The 18,093-nt window shown below is 44.1% G+C and overlaps 1 protein-coding gene across 10 annotated transcripts in view; it reads left to right on the top strand.

Moving 5' to 3' along the window:
- Positions 1-17,410, top strand: part of Scaf4 (SR-related CTD-associated factor 4) — a 57,191-nt gene extending 39,781 nt beyond the window's left edge. For 4 of the 10 annotated variants that reach the window (XM_006523008.4, XM_011246114.3, XM_006523014.3 and 1 more), the window contains 6 exons: positions 823-979; positions 1,993-2,150; positions 3,151-3,316; positions 3,402-3,488; positions 3,642-3,833; positions 16,116-17,410. In XM_006523008.4, coding sequence (XP_006523071.1) covers positions 823-979; positions 1,993-2,150; positions 3,151-3,316; positions 3,402-3,488; positions 3,642-3,833; positions 16,116-17,062 — 1,707 coding nt within the window. In that variant the 3' untranslated portion in view covers positions 17,063-17,410. The remainder of the gene's footprint in view (positions 1-822; positions 980-1,992; positions 2,151-3,150; positions 3,317-3,401; positions 3,489-3,641; positions 3,834-16,115) is intronic. The other 6 variants (XM_006523011.3, XM_006523010.4, NM_001358402.1 and 3 more) reach the window with 4 other exon arrangements.
- The last annotated feature ends 683 nt before the right edge of the window (positions 17,411-18,093 follow it).

Genomic DNA, 18,093 nt, shown 5'->3' with positions numbered 1-18,093 from the left:
TGTTTTGTTTTGTTTTCGAGACAGGGTTTCTCTGTATAGTCTTGGCTGTCCTGGAACTCACTTTGTAGACCAGGCTGGACTCAAACTCAGAAATCCGCCTGCCTCTGCCTCCCAAGTGCTGGGATTAAAGGCGTGCGCCACCACGCCCGGCTCCTCCCCACCCCCTTCTCTGATTTCATAGGTGCATCAGTACAATTGGAGTTACCCAGGCCCTTTGCACATAAGTTCCTGAACCCTGTGGGGAGGGTTTAAAGAAGGCAGCCCATTTAGGATGTTGGGTCTCTGTTATTTCCAATCACTTGCAGTGCCACATCTGTCTAGCTCTAATTGGTGCTTTAAAGATGTTTTCTAGTCAAATATTCTTGTATAAAAATGTGGATATTCCACAACCTAAGGTTTACCACTCCATCTTAGAATTAACTGTGAAAACAAAATCAGCAAAGGTAAAGAAAATTAGAAGTGCACCCTCTTAAAATTAGACAGCCACCCTCTGAGGAGTCGGGATTCGGTGCTGTTGTAGTTACTGCCCGGTTCTACTCTAATGTGGACTGGAAAAGGATGTTGCCCTCTCTGTAAAGTGGTCTTCAGTGTGCGGGCCTTCTCCTTGGTGAGCTCATTCCCTCTGCTGTGTGACTGCGTGACTGTGGGGAGGCAGAGTGGGAAGACAGCAGAGGCCTTACTCTGATCAGTGAGTACCTCAAGTGTGCAGGTCCAGCCAGGCCGTGCTGCTCCGCTGCCCTGTCCAGAGGAGTAGTGCTGGGGAGTGGGGAACTGAAGGTTCATGACCTTCCCCTTTCTATTGTGTATTTCCACCAACTGTAGATTGCCTGGGCCTTGAACAAAGGAATAAAGGCGGATTATAAACAGTATTGGGATGTTGAACTTGGTGTCACTTACATTCCGTGGGACAAAGTCAAAGCTGAGGAGCTGGAGAGTTTCTGTGAAGGAGGCATGCTGGACAGTGACACACTTAACCCAGGTAAGCAGACCTGTCACTGACAGGTCACAGTCATGTAACCAAATGTAAGTTTATGCTTGGCTTAAGTCCCAGTCAGGAGACACTGTGATCTTTCTCTGTATAGTATGGTCAGTGGAGAAGTACAGACACTCTAGATCTTGTGAGGCTTGTGGCTAAGCAGAACTTTGCACTGAAAACAGACTACTGAGTCCCCATTGCGCATCATCGGTACAAGCTGCCTGGCTAATGCACAGTGTCCCCACATCAGAACACTTTGAACACAGGAGCATCTTAGGTTTGGGATCTTTGATTAGAGATGCTGTACTAATAAGATATGGTGACATTCAACTCTGTATTATGTTTTAATCTATGCTTCAGAAATAATTTCTTTAGAAAAATTTAAATATCCAGAGAAGACACACACTCACGCGCACAGGCACGCATGCATATTAGACCAGGAAGTTGAGTTGTTTGTGGACACAAATATTACGAGTGCCAAGTTTAGTAGTAAGATTGCTGTGGGAATAAAGGATGTGTAGAGTGCTGACAACCAAAAGCCAGGATGCTCACCTCCTTGGTTGATGCATGATGCTTTCACTTAAAGGAAAGAGCCAGGTTGTATTTCTCTTCAGGTAAATAAGCCTACCATGTCAGCTCTGTGCTCACGGCCAGGATAAAAAGATTAAGCTGGTGGAGCCCTGGGAGGTCTTACTGATGATTACTAATCAGTAAAGCCCTGGGATACAGAATGGAAAGATAACTTTCTGGAGTTTTCTTCCTTCGAAGATACCAAAAGAGGTGGAAGGGGCTCTCGGTTTTTTAATAATTGGGAGTGACTGAGAGGATAGCTTTAGAGCTGAGAATGTCACCCATATTTCTGTGGTTACTTGTTGATTTAAATAATTACTAAAAATAGTAACATGAGTTTGTTCAGTGAAGCTAATATTTTCTAATCTTTAGTTTTCAGCTTTATATATTTAAAGCTATACATGACAATGGTAAACACTTACTGTCACATTTTTTTTAATTCACAGATTGGAAAGGCATCCCCAAGAAGCCTGACAATGAAGTTGCCCAGAATGGAGGTGCAGAAACCTCCCACACAGAGCCAGTTTCCCCCATACCTAAGCCTGTGCCTGTGCCGGTCCCTCCCATCCCTGTTCCTGCGCCTATAACAGTGCCACCTCCACAGGTAAGGGATTAAGAGCATGGTTTAACCCTTCAAAGGTCTGAAGGCCTACTTATGAAATCTTACTATTCCGTCTAAGTGAGTAGATAGGCTTAGTAGTTTCCCTACTTTGGTATTAAATCTCTTTGCAAACTCCAGCTTTTTCCCATAAATGTCAATAAAACCCGATTAAATTTAGATTGTTTCAAGTATGTGGATCACTCAGTGCCCTTGATTTATATTGTCCTAGAGATGAAATCCAAAACTACTCTGGAGATGTTATTAGGCCTTCGTTCTTCAGGGAGTCAGTGTGTGTGTGTTCTGAACTCAGATACACATACCCAAGTCCCAGCTGCTTTATGGGAGGAAGATGGAATCATTTCACGTTTGTTTACTGTTTTGTTGTTGGGATTGGTTGGTTGGTTTTTCAAGACAGGGTCTTGCCATGTAGCCCAGGCTACCCTCAAGCTTGCATTTTTCTGTCTCAGTTTCCCAAGTGCTAGAACTACATGACCCAATATACCTACCTGGCTTATTGATAAGCTACAGGTTGCATTTGTTAGGGGTTTGGTAAGTGTCAGACACCATTACTAAATGTGTATTAACTCATTTAATCTCATACTTACTTCAGATTACGTTTCCACTTTAGAAAGCTTAAATAAGCAGGGAAACACTACAGACCATCTGACTCTAGGATCATTTATCTTAGCCCAATACATAAATTGCCAGCTATCCTTTCTTAGACATACATTTCCAATTTTTTAAAATTTCAGCCTTGGAGTATTTTTAGACATGTTCTATGCTGTCAGAACACTAATTGATGCCAGTCAGAATGGCCATCTTGACAGGAGAGAGCAGAGCTTAGAGTTACAGCATTTAGGTAGGCACAGGTTGCCTAGTTACTATCTTTTTATTCTAATCAATGTAGTGGTATAATGAAAACTTAAAAGCGCCTGCTTTTATTTTCTCGGCACACATATACTGTATTTGGAAGCAGCTAAGTATGTTTTCATTTTTCTTGCAGGTCCCGCCCCATCAGCCGGGCCCTCCTGTTGTCGGTGCTCTCCAGCCGCCCGCTTTCACCCCTCCCTTAGGAATGCCCCCTCCAGGCTTTGGCCCTGGCGTTCCTCCTCCCCCTCCTCCTCCACCATTTTTGCGCCCAGGATTCAACCCAATGCATTTACCACCAGGTACACTGGCTTGCTTGAGAATACCCTTTTTAGGCTCTGAGATGAAGTCACGGAGCAGGAGTTGACATGGTTTTTCTTACTCTAGGTTTCCTTCCTCCTGGACCCCCACCTCCTATAACTCCACCAGTATCCATTCCTCCACCTCACACTCCACCAATAAGCATCCCAAACTGTAAGCATGTCTTTCCTCTATGCTGACTTGACGTCTTGGAGTTGGGTAGGAGGGAAAGTGAACAAATAGGAGGGTCTGTAGTCTGGTTGCAGATGGTTGACCGGGAGCATGACTAATCACTCAGCTTCACATGTCAATGTGATTGTTCCTTAGCTACTATCGCTGGTATAAATGAAGACACTACAAAAGACTTATCTATTGGAAATCCCATTCCAACAGTGGTGTCTGGGGCTAGAGGAAATGCCGAGTCTGGTGACAGTGCGAAAATGTATGGTTCTGCTGGGCCACCTGCTGCACCCACGAGTCTGCCCACCCCTCCTGTAACCCAGCCTGTGTCACTGCTTGGTAAGTTAATTATTCTTTTATTGTTACTTCCCCCCCCCCCCCTTCATGTTTGCTTTTTAAAAATACTATGAATTTTGGCAAAGTACCATCCCCCGTGCAATGCTCCTTTAAGGAAGATCTTAAACGGTTTGTGCAGTTGTTCTTTACTAGGGGACCTGATGCCTAGGTATCCTGAATAAAACATTCCCATCTGCATGTTAATTTGGTGTATACATTAATTAACTTCTGTGGAAGCATTGCTACAGTCATGTTCTTGATGGATATGATTCCACACTTGCATCTCCAGCAGCTGGTTCCTTGTAGACATTTCTCGTCTTACCTATCGAGAGCTTTTAAAGTACTGACAGATACATCCCTAGGATAATCCTAGCAGAATGGAGTTTTCTGAGTGACAGCTGTACAGTTAAGCCTTTCTTCCTGACTCCTTGGTTTTCTTCTGCTGGAGTTGCTTCTTTTCACAGCCTCACTACTGCAGTCAGGAGAGGCACAGCCTAGAGGCAGGCGTTAAAGCTCCCTTGTGGTACTGACTTGCTTCACATCACATCGTTTTTATAATAATAGACCATCTTTTAAGGTAATAAATCATACTTGAAGTGTATTACCAAGAATAATTCACATTTGATTCTCCTAATGGGAATTTAGTTCTTGTGAGTTTGAGTCTGTTTTATTTTCAGAGGTGTGTGTGTGCATGCGTGTGCGTGTGTGCACGCATATGTGTGTGTGTGTGTGTGTGTGTGTGTGTGTGTGTGTGTGTGTGTGTGTGTGTGTGTGTGCGCGCGCGCGCGCGTGTGTGTGTGTGAGAGAGAGAGAGAGTGAGTGGGTGTGTGTACACGCACACGTGCTGCACATTTGCTCTCAGAACCTTCTGTAGCTTTAGAAAAGAACTGATTGGCAACGTGAGATGTGTGACTGGGGATGCTGATTTCAGATAAAGCACTTTACTCTTCACCAAGAGCTTCTGGATTCCATTTTGTTGCTGTTGCATGAAGCTCATTTAGGATAAACATGCCAATTTCTTTTCAAATGGCTATATCATCCTTGTTCAGGCTACACTTTAGGGCTTATAATGTTAACTTTACTTTGAATTTCCTTAGTAAACAGGGGGGAAAATGTGAGAGAAGGATCTGGGAAGGTGATTTGTTAATGAAGGGTGCTCTGACTCTTGTCCTGGATGGGAATGGCAGAGAGGCACCATGGGACACCAGCATTGCCTGGCCTTACTTGGATAGGACTTTTTTCATATTTCTAATGTGCTTGCATAAGAATCTGAGAATCAGAATCAGATGCAGTTTTCTAGTCAGCCCTTCCTCCACATCCTTTACACCTGTGCACATCTCTGACTTGGAAAACAATCTTGTCTAAGGTCCGTAGTTGTCAGGCTGCCTGTAACTTACAAAGTTGTGTATATTTGTGATTTTCTTTGGACTTCATAACTTCACTGAATGAGTAGAAAGATTTTATATTCTCCAAGAGTTTGCTAGCCACTGCTTATAAGTACTACTCTTGTTTGAAGTGAGTGCCTGCCTCTTTTTACCCCGGATCCTGAAGACCCTACCCTTTATTTCATGCCACCACTGAACAGACAGCTTAACCTTTGCAACCAACATGAAATAAAAAAAAAAAAATCTGTAAGCTTAAAGTTTAATGTGGTAAGCACAGCATGGCTGAAGAACACCAACTCTCCCTCCATGGGTGTCATTGCCTGTTGACCTGTGTGTGTCCTCCCTCACATGATGGCAGGTCATGCGAGAGGCCCCTGGTTCCCATGAATAAGGGGGGGGGGGTAGGTGAATAGGGGACTTGACAATGCAGGGCTCTTCCCTTTCCATCGTCTTTGTCTGTAACTTTTAAGACAAAATTTGAAATTTGAAGGTAGTTTCAAATCCTGGAAGGTTTAAAATTTGATATAAGATAAAAAATGGAAACTTTTATTAAAATAAGTACTTTAAACTAACACTGAATAGTCTAGTTTCCGTTAACAGAAGGAAAATCTTGTGCATGCCTTCAGTCAGAAATCTGGAAACATGCTGGGCTTTTGTGTGTGGCACTGTGCACCCAGAACTCGGGAGGCTGCGGTCCAAGGCTCTTGAGTTGGAGATTAGCCTGAGCTACATAGCAAGCCCCTGTCTCTAAGAAAGAAAGCTTGAAACAACAAAGATAGTCACATAAATCTTGACCTTTCAGAGAAATAAGCTTTGGTTTTCTTATTATTCCAAAGGTTTAATCGAAAGTTTAACATTCTTGACCTGATTTTCACACTGTAGTAGAGCAGCCTTTTGAAGAGGTGAGTGGGTGTCCACCCTGAACTGTCACTGCACTCTGCAAGGGCTTCTGGTATGGTAGGATTAGTCCCTCCCACTCCATCCCAGCACTCTTCTCTGGCCTTCATTTGCCATTCACATTGTCATCTGTCACAAGAATCAAAAAGGAAGCTGATCCTTGGACATAGCTGTCACCAGTAAATGTCAAAGTACTCACCCATACCTCCTCCTGCCTGACAGGGGTGAGTTGTTGTTGTTGTTTTTTTTTTTTAAGTGAGGTGTTTTTTGTTGTTGTTGTTGTTGTTGTTGCTGTTTCCATGTGCATTCAAATAAAGGAGAATTTACTCAGAAGCATCACAGTTGCACCACTTTGACTGAGGAACGCAAGAATCCCACTATGGTGTCACAGTACCAGTGGACCACGAGCTGGGTGCAGGTGGTGTTAATCCCCTGTGGGAACTTAGGGACCAGGTGTTCCCCCTTTCCTTGGTGCTCTGATGTCTCCTTAAGTCTGTAAAGAGATGTGGTGTTGACCAGAACACTACACCTAAAGGCTAAGGCCCAAGTCCCATTTCCTCGTCTGGACACACCAGGGAGTGGTGACGATTCAGTGGCTAACACACAGAATGCCTGCCACCTGGGAGGCACTTAGCTGTCACAGGTAAGAAACTGTAGTCGCACTGAGGACTGAGGACATCTAGAGACAAGCGATATCTCTGCAGTCTGCTGACTCTGCTGGGCTCTGACTCATAAGCTCCTTGTGTGTTCTCAAGTAGAAGGCACGCTGTGAACAAGTCTATCTTTGTATAGTTGCTTGTGCATTTTAAGGTATATAAGACCAGATCACAAGTATTCAAGCTCCACTATTTGACATACTCAGAAAATATGTTGTCATAGCAGCATTTTATTTCGTAACACAACTCAGTATTGCACATCTTTCTGCAGTGGTCTTTCTGCAGTCTTTCCAACAGTGCTCTTGCCATGATTGTTGACACATTATTTCTAATGTGTGCCAGCAGTTTTGAAGCAGCACAGGCTTACTAGATGGTAAGCAGACCAAAATTTCATGTTGAGGCCTAACTGTAATGGGAAAGATAGTGGAGTGCCTTGGGATTATTTGTTATTGAGAGCTTTCTGTCATCAGACTTGAGTTTGAATGTTAGTTTAGAAACAACAGCCTGCTGCTAGAGCTGAGCTTAGGTGCCCCCTCCCAAAAACAAACAAACAAAGGAACTCTGAATTTGGAAGGACCCAAGTTTCCATCATATTTTTAGAGCATTTTGATTCTTTTAATAGTACCGATCATTTGAAAGTAAAAATGGCTAGGCATAGTACCATTATTCATTATTAGATTTTAAAGAATACTAGATTTAGTATCTCATGGGCCAAAGTAGCTGAAACCCATAGTGCTTTGTCAAAGCTAAGTATGGCATCTGCAGTTGTCAGTCATCTAGGAGAGAAGACGGACGGTGGCAGTTGCAATCTTTCTTTTGATTGTATAAACATCTGTTTGCCTTTCGGAACCTTTGTATGATATGTACTGCTAACATGATGTACAGCATATTTATTAAAAAGTTAATTGTAAATGTAAAGTTTGGGTTACTTTGGTGTTCCAAACAATAAAAAAAAGTACACAAAAAATGTGTTTGTGTTACCTATCTGTCCTGTGTTACAAGGAATATGTTTCGAGACACAAACTCTGCCAGCTGGAATTGATTCCTTTGGTGGGACAGTACAGCTTCTCCTGACAGACATCGCTTGTCCATTCCTGTTACAAACGGACTCTCGTTTCTCACCCTTCCTGCTTTTGTCACACAAGTGCAGATGGTGATCTTTATAAATGACATCTCACCTCTGAGAGTACTCTTACAAATGTAAGGTCACTCTTCCTTTGCTGGAAGTCGAGGAGGTTTTAAAGCAGGACTCAAAGGATGGCTTGTTAGCTGAGTTGCTGGTGTGTGGACTGGCACACTTTAGACCCTATGTAGCTGCAGCAGGCATTGAGCTCATCTCAGACTAGGGCTTCTCAAGAAAAAGTGAGGATTCAATTGGTTTGTAAATTATATAAAATATGTTTGATTTTATATTAAGAGCTCTAAAATGAACCTAGGAGATTTAAGTTTTACCTGTATTTTGGTATTGCTTAAAAATGGGTATTTGATTTCTGATCGTTTAGCTGTGGATTTCTCTTTTCAGACTCGTCTTGAACTTTGTAATTTTTATAAATAGCAATTTTAAACTATTTAAATTAGAACATTAAAGCACCAATCTGTTGTCTACCAGTCATTAATATTAAAGAACAGACTATCTAGAGAAACTATATTTTTTTAAACCTAGTTTTTAAAAACAATGTCTGCATTTTAATACTTTTAAACTAAACTTTAATATGGTTATACTAAATTACAAGCTAGGAGAATATACCACTGAAAGCCTTAAAGTACCTACCTAAATGTTGTTCCACTAGTGGCTTGGAAGTATTCATTACAGTGCCTTCACTTAATATATACAGTGTTGTTCAGTGAATGATACAAAAGTAATGTTACTCTGCAACAGAAATTTGCCTATGAAAATATGAAATTTTGTACATAAATACAACATGTTATCTCAAAAGGCAAAGCATGTGGAACAGAACAGGAGAAAAATCTTACATGAAACCTCCAGGTGCTACATGGTCTCCATGTCCCCTGAGGCTGTCATTACCTACCTGGTGTTAACTAGCCTGAAGTGAGTAGGCCTCGCACCTTCTTTCTGAGGGACACCTTGGGAGTGGGAGGGCAGAAACTTGGGAATCTAGAGAGGATTTCATAGACACAGCTGACTCTAGCTACCACTGAAAATACAACTGCTGCCAGAAAGTTGTATAATGGAAGGTTAACTTGTATCAAGTTTACTACCCAGTAGTGAAACTTACTATTCTACCTATTGGTGTTAATTTTTTAAAGTAGTTATAAATGGTGTCGGCTAGTTAGCCAGCCATACGATGTCTATTATTTAGAAAGATTGCTGACACTCACATTTCATTTAAAATTCTTGCAACAATATCTAGTATGCCTCTCGCTAAAGTCGATGAGACAGTGTGTGCCTTCTTCCAGTTCCGCTGGGAGAGCCTGCAGTGGCCTGCAGTGAGGCCCTGCTTGTAACAGGGAATGAGATGTACCATCTCTCTCATTCTTGAAAATTAGCTCAGGTTTTTACCAGCTTTCGGCACAGTCCACTGCAAGCATTGCCTGGGGTGTTGTCTGAGGAAAAGCCCCAGGTACTGTGAACTGGTGAACCTAGGGTAGGAAGCCCACATTTTGATTATAGTCTCATGCCAGCTTTCTGAAGGTAGGATAGCAAATCAGAAAATGACTTACTTTTGTTGATTGCTTGATTCAATAAATACATATGTGTATATTTACCTACAGATCAGCAGGAATTTGGTTGGGAAATTAAGGGTCATTGGTAGTGGGCTGGAGGGAGACAAGATTCAGTACACTTGGATCTTGTGTACTGTTTCCCGGGTTGGATTCCCAGCAGTACAAATAAAGAAGAAATGAGCGGCTGGTAAATATTACCTCCTGTGTAAGGAACACCACCCACCTACTCACCCTGCCCAATGGAAAATACTACAGTGACCATTCTGTCGGTCACAGTTAAAAACAAAATGCAGTTAGGAATAGAAAACGAAGATAAGGGGGAAAGTGCAGTGTTTTCTAAGTTCAGGAGCTCTAGGATTTATGTTGAAAAGAGTATCACCACTTTGGTACCTGTAGCCTTCACTCTCATCAGGGGAAATACCTTGTTGATAAGATTGTTCACCACCTCTGTAGCCACCATCCAAATATGAGTGTTACTCATGGGTCCATGTCTACTGAGAACACCTGTTCTCTACTAAGTATCCTTCCAGGTACTAAAGAGAGCAGGGAGGGCAACATGAGATCTGTCTTCCTAGTGTGTCTATTCCTGTGGAAAATAAGTAATCTCACATGAAGCCCTTGCATTGAAGAGAAGAAAGGAGAGGTGTGCTAGTGGGTGAAGATACTGAAATGTGCCATTGTCAATAAGATGGCCTGAGTGGGCATTTGGAGGGAGTGGCTTTGAGAAAAACCCAAGTAGAGGATACAGGAAAATAAGCCACGTAAGTACTGAGGTCTGGCACTCCAGGCACACCAGCAAAGGCACCTGGATTAAGAAGCAACTTTATATGCCTGGAGAAACCACGAGGACTGGTAGAGCAGTCTCAGAGAGACTGACAGAGGAACGTAGGGATGTGGCCATCGGGGGTGCAATGGAAGTAGTGCTGGGTTCTAAACTGTTTAAGGAGCAGACTGGGAGCTGGTAAGAGAGCAGCAGCCCCATGTGGAAGGTACTGCAGTTTGTGATCTGGATGCATTTTGAAGGTAGGCCCTTCAGGACTGTCCCACTTCTTAAGTATGCCATGTGAAAAGAATCAAATTGTGTGTGTGTGTGTGTGTGTGTGTGTGTGTGTGTGTGTGTGTGTGTGTGTGTGTGATGTCTGTGAGCAGTTGGTGCTGTGACTATTCTTGAGATGATCAGATCTGAAAGAGTGGGTGGTGGCCATTGTGTGTGGGGATGAGGGTTTACAAGTACACTGGATAAATTCTAGAGAGTTGCATTCATATGCCATGAAGATAATGTCACAGATCCTGTAGACTTACAGAAACAGAATTGGTAAACGGGCATTGCTATAGAATGTTTAAACATTTCACAGTTGAAAATAAGGTGCTGACAGCAGCTCTAAGCAGTTGTTAGAAGTTTAATCAGTTGCTGGAGAAGTAAGCTAAGGTCCCATAGCTGTACTTGTTAGGGTTAAAGTCAAGGTAAGCTCACTCCAGTGGAAGCCTGTTCTCTCAAGCCACTCTTGCACTGTTGTCCAGCAGAGGGTAGTGAAAACATGGAGCCAGTGGGCTGAAAACAGCGAAGTACTCAGGAGGCCATGCCAGGGCAGAGGGGAAGAGATGAGCTCCCACATTCCACCGCTGGCTCAGAACTCCTAAGTTTTGCTGTGGTGGCTTAGGGCTGCAATCCCTAAGCCCAGGACATAGAAGCAGGAGGTTCCTAAGTTTTAGGCCAACCTGTAACAAGTAGCAAGATGCTGTCCCAGAAAACAAAGTGCGTGAGCCCTTGGCATTTGCCAAGAAAATGAAGGCTCTTGGTGAGTTAGTTTCCCTGGAATGATGAATTTGGTCATCTAGGGACAGAAGGATGGGGTGATAAGAGGTAGACGAGGTTGGGTTTAAATCCCTGGGGAGAGTTATTTTATAGGGACACGTGGTTGAGTGCTGACAGATGCAGAGAAAGGGGGTTATCTTTGTTTTTCTTTGTAACTAGTAGGTGATTCTGGGAAAGCTGATACGAGGAAGGAGGGTGCAGTGAGTTAATAAGGAGAGAGGAGTGGATGGGCACGAAAACAAGGACAAAACCAAGGGCAATAAAAATAGAAAACAGTGTGTTCACATAGTGGGAGATTGTTTGATAAGTGAAGTACTTGTTCGTGCCACATGACGTGGATGGACCTTGGAAAAAGGCCAAGTGGAAGGAGACCTTGTGTGAGTCCATTCTATGAGATGTTGGTTAACAGGCAAGTTCACATAAACAGTAGCTGAGTGGGCTGGGGGGTGGGGGGAGGTGACGGTCAATGGAGCAGGCTTTCTTCCCAGGATACATGCAAAAACCATTGGCTCTATAAGCTTTTGTATGGGCACATTAGAGAATATGGGAATATTATCTTACTAAAGTTATAAAGTGGATCAACTAGAAATGAACTGACAAAAGAAACAGTAGATTCCCTGGGTGTGGGAGTGTGTGTTGGGGAAATGTAAGGTTGCTGGGCAGAGAACACACGTTCTTGTATTTAAGTAGTCTGTTGAGGAGGCCAGTCAGTATACTTGGGGTTGAAGTGACTTGCAGCCATGCTTAGACCCACATTTAAAATGAATCAAAGTGCAGCTCAGTGGAGGGCCTGGGATCAGTCCCAAATGCTACAAAAATGCTTAAAATAGGAAACTGGTGTTGGGGCTTTTCTAGGTAGCTATGAGGAGACGACTGAGGGGACATTGAGGTGTAGCTTGGCGGGCAGGGTTGGGGTTGTTGAGAGGAACGTGGGCAGGGTGGCCCAAATGTGAGTTGAGTAATTCCTCGTGATGAAGCCTTCCTTCCCTGCTGGAGGTGAGGCAGTGGCTGGAAATGCCTGGTTTCCCAGTAAAGTGGAAGACCGGATTGGCCAAGTGGAGATGGAGAATCGGATTCCTTTCCTGCTTGTGGCCCTCGCCTCTGCACACGGAGATCCCTGCCGCTCTTTAAAGACCTATTTAAACTGCGCCCTCGGTGGGCTTCCGCTGAAAGCCCTTGTGTTCAGGTGTCCTTTTCACCCTCAGAAATGGCAGCCTGTCACCCGCCCCTGAGCCCTTCCCCAGATCTCTTCTGCCATGGCAGTGTCTGATTTAACAGAAGCAGCCATTTTGGAGATCATTAGGAAATGCGGTTACTTTGAGCTTAAGTTCAGTTTTTGTTTGGCTGTCACCACCTCCACCTCACCCAGTCTTGCTTTCTAACCCTGTCTGTCCTGGAGCCTGCCATCTTGCCTCCACATTGAGTTCTGGGGTTACAGGCAGGCATTTGGATTTTGTTTTTCCTTTTTTTTTTCCTCAATCTCTCCCAAACGTGGTTTTACTAGAAATTTACTGTGTGTGATGTCTAGCCTCTTCAGGTCTAAGATCTTTCTCTGTTTGGCCAATATTAATGCTGTGATTCAGTCCTGCTGAACCCTGAGTGCAAACATGGTCTGCTGCCTACATGCAAGGCTGGCCAAGTGTTTGGTGCTAAGATTCGACCTTTCTCATTAGTCTTCATTCATGCAGAGGTCTGTGTATTAACCCCAGACTCAGTCCTGCTCACTAGCTGTTCCCAGTGTGTCTCCTACACTCCTGAGCCTAGCCTGTTGTCATTCTGAGATGCTTGGGGGTAACCTAGCCACTACTCCAACACTATGACCCTCTTTGCTTTCTGTACACCACTTACCAGAAAGGTGGGTTATTCATCTGCTTAGGGTCCCACTCTGATTTCCTCTATTAGGCAAAGGCCAAGTTATTTATCATGACATTCAAGGTCCCTCCGTTGCCTTGGCCCACCTGGTCAGCTTCATAAGCCTTGTCTGTAGAGAGGGTCTCCTCTCTGCACCCAAGGTCCTGCAGCTCTCCTGAGCAGAGTGGACCCACTGCCCCAGTGGAGTACTAATCTTTTGTAAAGTTGTTCCCTCTGCCCATTTCACATTACCCATACTGGTCTTGTACCAACCCAGACCTCTTCTGTGTTCCCATCTAAGTCTCCATTGTCTGCCAGCTCCAGCTTTCTGTACCGTTCCCATCTTGCTGTGGCATCTGTAGCAGTTGAAATTGAGAGGAAGATTTGGTTCTAATGCCCAGACCTAAGTGAGTTCTTGGTGAAGTTTTGGTACATTAAGTGGTTGCTTTTGGAAAAGTTTATAACCACAGAGCTTCACGATGCTGCATAGCTTGCTCTAGGTGAACGGCATTGCTGTTTGTGTGTCTTTTAGTTTACAGATCTTTTCTATATTTCACTGGTGTGTAACGCTGGCTTAAAGATTCCCTGGAAGGAGTTAGCATTTGTCTGCCTGTATGCCTATTACAGGATTCATTACACATTTTAATTATATCCTTTATTATAGAAGTGCTTTTACTGCAAAAATAGCAAAAATGGGGGGGGGGAGCTGCGGGGGGCGGGGGGGTCTTTAAACATCTTAAGAGGACATAATCCCATCTGACATGTCTTCTCAGCATTGCTAGCGCAACGAGAATTTGGGTGTATAATATTTAAAGCAGATGCCAAATAGAAACATTCCCACCTATACAGTAGATTGGGCAGGTTTCTTGTTTTCCCTTAGTTTCACTTTATGAGAGGTTAAGTCCGCGATTACCATTGGCCCAGTTTATTCCTGCGCATCTCCAAATCCATCCTGTGGAGGGTTTATGAGAGGAATCCTGGGGACTGGCGATTTTCACCGTCTCTTCTCTGTGGTGTGGGGTTGGTGTTGCATTTCCATCCACAGTCAGGTTGGTGGTTCAGGACCTCCCCATTGCCCTGCAGGAATAGTTTTGCTTTCTCTGACTTGTCTGAATGGTTAGAGTATTTTGAGATTGTTCCAGTGAACCTACAGTGAACACTGGAAGATGTCGTGTCAACCTAACAGTAAGCATCAGTCCTTAACTACTTGCAAAAAACCTTTCTAACTACAGATGCCAGCAAAGTCAAGTGTGATGATGGTGTTTTGGTCCCTCTAGCCCATGCCTTAGGCCTCTAGCCAGTGCTGGGCACCTTTTATGTAAGGGGACCCTGTTACCCTTAGGGGCTTTTGTGTGACCTATTCTCAATGTACTGAAAGTACTGACTTCCTTTGCCACCTGAGTATTTTGGCCTTCGCCAGGCTAGTGTGTTGGCTGGGATTTTCTCAGGACATTGTGAAAGCCCTTGCCACACTTACCCATCTCTCAGGGCTTCGCAAGCGGCACATTAGGAGTTTGATTGGCTGTAAGTTCTTCTCGGCTACTAAACAGCTATAAAGCAGAATTGATAATATACTTTTAAACGTTCTGCTTAGTCGTAGACTATCACCTTTCTAACAGACTTCGTGGAGTAATGGTGTCCACGGGTACTGAGCAGGCACTGAGTGTTGCCATTTCAAGTGGCAGGTGGTTCCTTCCCCTTCATGGAGTACTCAGGTAGATGCCAAAGGTAATTCCTGAGGAGTGCTCGGCTTTGTGCCCTCGTGGGACTCTGCTGCTTAAGTAAATCCTGTGGCTCTGAGGCTGTGGTTACCGTATTGTAAGCTGCTGTTCTGTCCATTGAGTAATTTAGTCTAGCCAGTCATTGGCCCAGACACTGAGGAGCAGGCAGTAGGATGGGAATTCTGGTTCACCCTTAGTACTGACTGTCCATACAGAAAATGTAGGAACTTACAGGACTTACTGCACTCATTCTCTACAATGGGTAGATGTAAGTCGACTCAACTTGTAAACCTAACATGTTTCTGTCACACAGGCACTTGTGGCCATTGTCAGCTGGTGGTCAGAGACTGTTGTGTGGTACATGGGCTACTGCTACGACGGTTGCCCTATACATCTGAACCCTGACATTTTCAGACTCACTCTTGATGACAGTGCCATTTGTTCTTTGTATTTGGAGAGATTTAATGCCTACTGATTGGGACCAAAACAAATCCTTCCTCTACCCTACTACTGTAAGGTTGTTGGGCTTATATGGTTCTTGAGCCAAAATGAGCAGGCTCTCCTGCAAACCAGAACAAAAGGCAGTGAGCCAGTGTGACTTTATAAACCGTGCCAGTTTGTCACTCTTACTTCCTTTGGAAGAAGAGGAGCTGTGGCTGTGGATCCCATTGTGACCCAGCAGTCTTGTTGACCTAATGGGTTACACTTTCCACGGCGCTTAGAAAACAATGAAGAAATAAGCTTTGTGTGTGTGTGGACTGTTTTATTGTCTATTCTAGTATGATGGTGCATATTGCATAGTAACTACATGGAGCAGTCTAACAGAACTTCTTGACTACATGCGTTAAATCACAGTAGCCACATTAAGACATGAAATCAGATTGTAAACGTGGGCAGAGAGAACACTGGATATCCCTTCTGCTGTCTTAAATAGCTGACACGGGATGCAGGCCTTCCTTCATCTCACTGAACATAGCACAGTGAGACGTTCTTAGACGCCTTCAGTGTTGGTAAGACAGATTCTGAGGAGGTTCTGCTAGAGAAGACAACTGACAGAAATTGCAAGCTCACAAGTGTCTCAGTGTTCGTTGTCCTCCCTCTGCCTATAATGGCTGCATGAACAGTGAACCTTAGTTACTGGCTAACGCAGGGTTAGGTCGGCATGAATTCGGAGTGAAATTGACTTAGGACTGAATTTTATTTTTCTTTACAAGTCCACAGGAGAAAGCTAAAAGTAGACTGCATTCACATTTTCCATTTGGCTTCTCTTTCAGGCACTCAAGGAGTTGCACCGGGTCCTGTAATTGGGCTCCAGGCACCCTCTACCGGTCTTCTTGGTGCCAGACCTGGCCTGATCCCACTCCAGCGCCCCCCAGGGATGCCTCCACCACATTTGCAACGGTTCCCTATGATGCCACCTCGGCCCATGCCACCTCACATGATGCACAGGGGGCCACCACCAGGACCAGGGGGCTTTGCCATGCCCCCACCTCATGGAATGAAAGGGCCCTTCCCACCACATGGCCCCTTTGTTAGGCCTGGTGGGATGCCAGGGCTGGGGGGCCCAGGGCCAGGCCCGGGAGCATCAGAAGACAGAGATGGAAGGCAGCAACAACCACAGCAGCAGCCACCGCCACAGCAGCAGCAGCAGCAGCAGCAGCCGCAGCAGCAGCCACCACAGCAGTCACCATCACAGCAGCCAGCGCCAGCTCAGCAGCAGCCACCGCAGTTTAGAAATGATAGCAGGCAGCAGTTCAACTCAGGTAGAGACCAAGAAAGGTTTGGAAGAAGATCTTTTGGAAGTAGGGTGGAAAATGACCGGGAACGGTATGGGAGCCGTAATGACGATAGAGATAATAGTAACCGTGAAAGGAGAGAGTGGGGAAGAAGGAGCCCTGACCGGGACAGGCACAGAGACTTGGAAGAGAGAAGTAGACGCTCTAGTGGGCATCGGGACAGAGACAGGGATTCTAGAGATAGAGAGTCCCGTAGAGAGAAGGAAGAAAATCGAAAGGAGAAGCACGAGGTGGCAGACAGGGCAGGTGGTAACAAAGCTGTGGAACCTCCCCTTAGCCAAGTGGGAACCATAGACACTGTCTCAGAACTTAATAAGGGGGAGGCCATGGCCACGGTGGTAAAGCCTGAAGAGTCGCCTGCTGAGGTTACCTCACCCGTTGGACCCGAGAAGGATCCTGGCTCAGCAGCAGAGCCTCCTCGCTAGAGACTGGATGTGACAGAATGTGACAGTGACACTTGGGTGTAGAACATGAGGTGTACAGATGCTGTATAATATCCGCTCCTGCTACATCATCCCACAGTAGTTGGTGGGGATTGTAAGCAATTTGATTGCTTTCCTTCTATTTAAAAATAGCCAAAAAAATAACAAAAAATACTGAAGATATATTACCCTTTTTTTGCTGTAACTTTTTAAAAGTTTTGACTTTTAAAAGTTTACAAATCCTAATTAGAAGTGCTCTCTATTTTTTTTTTTTAATTTAAGATAAGGTAACGGTGAAAAGCCCCTCAAACCATAGGGATGTTTTTAATAAACTCTATTTTCGTAACAAACGTTAATGTGTGCTATTCTTCATACACTGCAGTGAGATGGAACGGATGTTAACCATCAAAAACTGAGCTGTTAATAATTGTTGGAGTCTAAATTAGACTTCTTTGATGGGGGAAAAAAAAACCACTTATGTAGTATTTGCCAATACTTGGAGTTTTATTCTTTTGACTTAATATTTTGATCCTAAGGTAAAGGCTAGTAGTCTTAATGTTCAACTAAGAGATTTGTGTTTGCAGGTTAGGGTTTTTACTTTTTTCCTATTGGCTTTGTGGTAATGTTGCCCTAATTAATTTGTAAAAGAGAGATTTGTTAGGGGAAATAATTGGATTCCCAGTATTACGCACTATACTACCAATTACCTAATTGCTTGAGCATTACTTATTTAGAAGGTTGAATGTGTTGTTTATAATCATCTCATTGGAATTTCCAAGGTGTAAAAACGAGGTTAATGTATCCAACGAGAAACCCTTTTATAGACTAGGTACAGTATACCATTTCTTGTAAGCTTTGCCTGTTGTCTTTACCATCTTCAATAGCCTAAGAAGTACACCAAACCTTTGCTACTACACCTGAAGCCAAACCAAGACTCTTAATAGTATTAAAAAGCACTGACATAAAAGTGTGTTGTCCAAGCCCAGAGGGCAGCACACCTTTAATCCCAGCAATGGCAAAGGCAGGTGGATCTC

The sequence above is a fragment of the Mus musculus genome, chromosome 16 (genome assembly GCF_000001635.26).
Source record: "Mus musculus strain C57BL/6J chromosome 16, GRCm38.p6 C57BL/6J".
In the NCBI taxonomy this organism is placed as follows: Eukaryota; Metazoa; Chordata; class Mammalia; order Rodentia; family Muridae; genus Mus; species Mus musculus.
This window is presented reverse-complemented; position numbering and strand designations above follow the sequence as displayed.